Source organism: Lactuca sativa, chromosome 5, assembly GCF_002870075.4.
Source record: "Lactuca sativa cultivar Salinas chromosome 5, Lsat_Salinas_v11, whole genome shotgun sequence".
NCBI lineage: Eukaryota > Viridiplantae > Streptophyta > Magnoliopsida > Asterales > Asteraceae > Lactuca > Lactuca sativa.
The window spans coordinates 288,307,272-288,310,176 of NC_056627.2; the positions used below are offsets into that span (position 1 = coordinate 288,307,272).

Sequence of the window (2,905 nt, forward strand, 5' to 3'; positions counted from 1 at the left end):
TAAATTACATTTCTTTTTAGTGATTAAACTCTACATTAGTTGAAAAGTTATATCGAATAGATTTAAAATAAGAAAACCAACTTATCAATTAGTAATCTAAAAAAGTTAAAAAATAAGTTACACATGACATCAAATATAACCTAAAACGGTGGAGTTAAATGAAAAAAAAAGCTTCTGCAAATTTTCATTGGAGTCATTTGTCAAGTAATTTTGTAAATTTTGAGATATTTGTTAATAAAAATCATATTATTTTTAATGATATTTATAGAAAGAACATTATCCGTATTTTAATTATTTTAGTGAATATACCAAAGATAAAAGGGCAACTCGAATACCGAAGGAGTTTCATTTCTGCACAGGTCTAACAAAGACCCTCCATTCTCCTCCGCTTCCTTTTTGTACCTTCAGTCACTTTCCACCCATTTCCACAATTTCAAACTTTCTTCAATTGATCCTCTCATTTTACAAGATTTTAGTCAACAGTGATGTCTGTGCCACTCGAACATGATTACATAGGGTTATCAGAACCTTCTTCAATGGAAAAAGCATCCGAATCTTCCAATCATTCATCCGAAAGTGACAAGAACAATGCTCTTAACCTCAAAGCCACTGAATTGCGACTAGGATTACCTGGTTTAGGTCAAGATTTGGAGGAAAACGCCTGCAAAAATAGCCCTGTGAAGAACTTCGTGTCAGGAGCTAAAAGAGGGTTTTCTGATGTTAATTTTGATGGTTCTTGCAAATGGGGTTTCAACGGCGGATATGAAGGTGATTCTGTGAAGGGTTCTTGTTCTACTACTTCTGTTCTTTTTGGGATTAATTCCGGTAAAGAGAGTAAACAAACACAGCAACCAAGTCCTCTTCCTCTTGAAGAAAAGAAGAAAGCTTCTGTTACTACTGAAAATGGCAGAAGCAGAACTCCCCCTTCTTCCAAGTAACTTTTAATCCAACCCCTTTTACCATTTACAACTAAAATGTTGAAAATTAAGTAGTTTCTGATTTGTTTTTTTTACTGTATGTTCTTATGCTTTTTTCTTGGTTCATAGAAAGCGACATGTGGTTTTTTAGGGTAACTATTCAAATCAAACCATTTTAGGGTTGTTTTGTATCCTCTTTTTATCAAGTGGGGTTGTTCATCTCGACATTTTTACAGGGTGTTTGCGCATGTGGAATGTTTTCTGGTTTGGATTTATTTATTGATGTTATGTTCTTATGAATGTGTATGAAATGAATTGGTCTTAAAAACAGTTTGTTTGGATTATATAACAGGGCTCAGGTGGTAGGATGGCCACCAATTCGATCTTTTAGGAAGAACACCATGACAGCGAACCTCTCCAAGAATGACGATGCTAATGCTGCAGAAGAGAATTTGGGATGCCTTTATGTGAAGGTTAGCATGGATGGTGCTCCATATTTAAGGAAGGTCGACCTCAAGACTTGCAAAAATTACTCCCAACTTTCAAAGGCTCTTGAGAAAATGTTTGACCGTTTTACCCTTGGTATACTTTCTCTCTCTCTCTCTCTCTCAAGTGTCTTGTACCTTTTGTGAAGATCCAATTTGTTTTTCATAATGGTAATTCTATGTTGATGTTTAGCTTGTGTTGTGAATTAGGTCAATGTACTTCTAATGGACTACGAGGGCAAGAAGGTCTTTGTGAAAGTAACCTCAAGGATCTTTTACATCACAATGAAAGTGTATTGACTTATGAAGACAAAGATGGTGATTGGATGCTTGTTGGTGATGTCCCTTGGGAGTAAGTTCTTGTTCTTGTTCTTCCTTTAGTTGTCAATTAGCAAAGCTTTTGTAATAGAAACATAGGGTGAAAGTAGTAAAATGGCTCAATAACTTTTGAAAGGGCTCATAGTAGTTTGTTTGTTTGTTTTACAGGATGTTTATAGACTCATGCAAGCGATTAAGGATCATGAAAGGGTCAGAAGCAATTGGGCTAGGTATGTAATATGTTAAGAATTAAAGATTCATTCATTCATATTTGATTTAGAGTATTATTGACCAATTGAATTGGTTGTTGATAATTGCAGCTCCAAGGTCAATGGAGAAGAGCAAGAACCAAATAAGGGGGGTATGACTTATGAGGGACACATGAAGATGAAAAGGGTCTTTTTTATTTTTTATTTTTATTTTTATTTTTTTTTGTGTTTTGGGTTTTCATGGATATGCTTTAATCTTTGTTGTGGGTACAAGTAGTAAGTGGAAAGGAAACATCTTTAGATGTTTGATTTTCCATGCCTACATTTCGAATGTAAATGCTCTGTTTTCCCCCAACTTCTTTTTGCTTAATTTGAATGTAAATATACTCCTTCCTGCTAGTTAGTTATCCTTATCTATGTTTTTAATGTTTTGACCGAAATTTTGACTGATGATTGTTTAGATAAGTAATGATATTAGGAAACAAATTTGGCTTTTAAATTTACTATTATAATATAAAGCATATATCTCGCCATAATATTGAAAAGACGAAAACAACATAAACATACCATATTAGTAATCATAATCCCTAACATTAAGAATCTTAACCAACTAATAAAATTAACAATATACTTAAAAAACACAATCGATGCTACTAAAGGTCACAACTTGTAAACAATTATGGCCGATAACAGAACCCAAACTAAGCATATATTCAACTCCTGATTTTGCATTTCAGGATGTCTTACCAACCTAAACAACTGATAATTTATCAACGAATTGTTATATGACCCTTTTCATCATCAACACAGAAAATAAACCCATAATGTTGTCCTTATGAAATTAAGAAATAGTGGGTTAAGGTTAACGATTGACAAATCTGTATGGTTAACAACAGAAATAGAGGGGATAATGAAAGAAGGCTACCATTTTTGGACAAACATAAAATTGTCTTCATTCTGGTCCTTGAAGTCCTTA

The 2,905-nt window shown here is 33.5% G+C and overlaps 1 protein-coding gene across 1 annotated transcript; it reads left to right on the forward strand.

The window, feature by feature from the left end:
* Nucleotides 1-342: 342 nt before the first annotated feature.
* On the forward strand, nucleotides 343-2,328 carry LOC111910288 (auxin-responsive protein IAA27). Its single transcript, XM_023906101.3, has 5 exons — nucleotides 343-934; nucleotides 1,270-1,499; nucleotides 1,613-1,754; nucleotides 1,889-1,950; nucleotides 2,041-2,328. The coding sequence occupies exons 1-5, from the start codon at nucleotides 486-488 to the stop codon at nucleotides 2,085-2,087; spliced, it is 930 nt and encodes a 309-aa protein (XP_023761869.1). The 5' UTR covers nucleotides 343-485; the 3' UTR covers nucleotides 2,088-2,328.
* Nucleotides 2,329-2,905: the final 577 nt, after the last annotated feature.

Bases quoted from the DNA above. Each gene is read 5' to 3' on its own strand.
- LOC111910288 (XM_023906101.3), top strand. From the start codon at position 486: ATGTCTGTGCCACTCGAACATGATTACATAGGGTTATCAGAACCTTCT. The intron at 1,500-1,612 runs GTATACTTTCTC...GTTGTGAATTAG, and splicing joins GTTTGACCGTTTTACCCTTG to GTCAATGTACTTCTAATGGA. The intron at 1,755-1,888 runs GTAAGTTCTTGT...TTTGTTTTACAG, and splicing joins GTTGGTGATGTCCCTTGGGA to GATGTTTATAGACTCATGCA.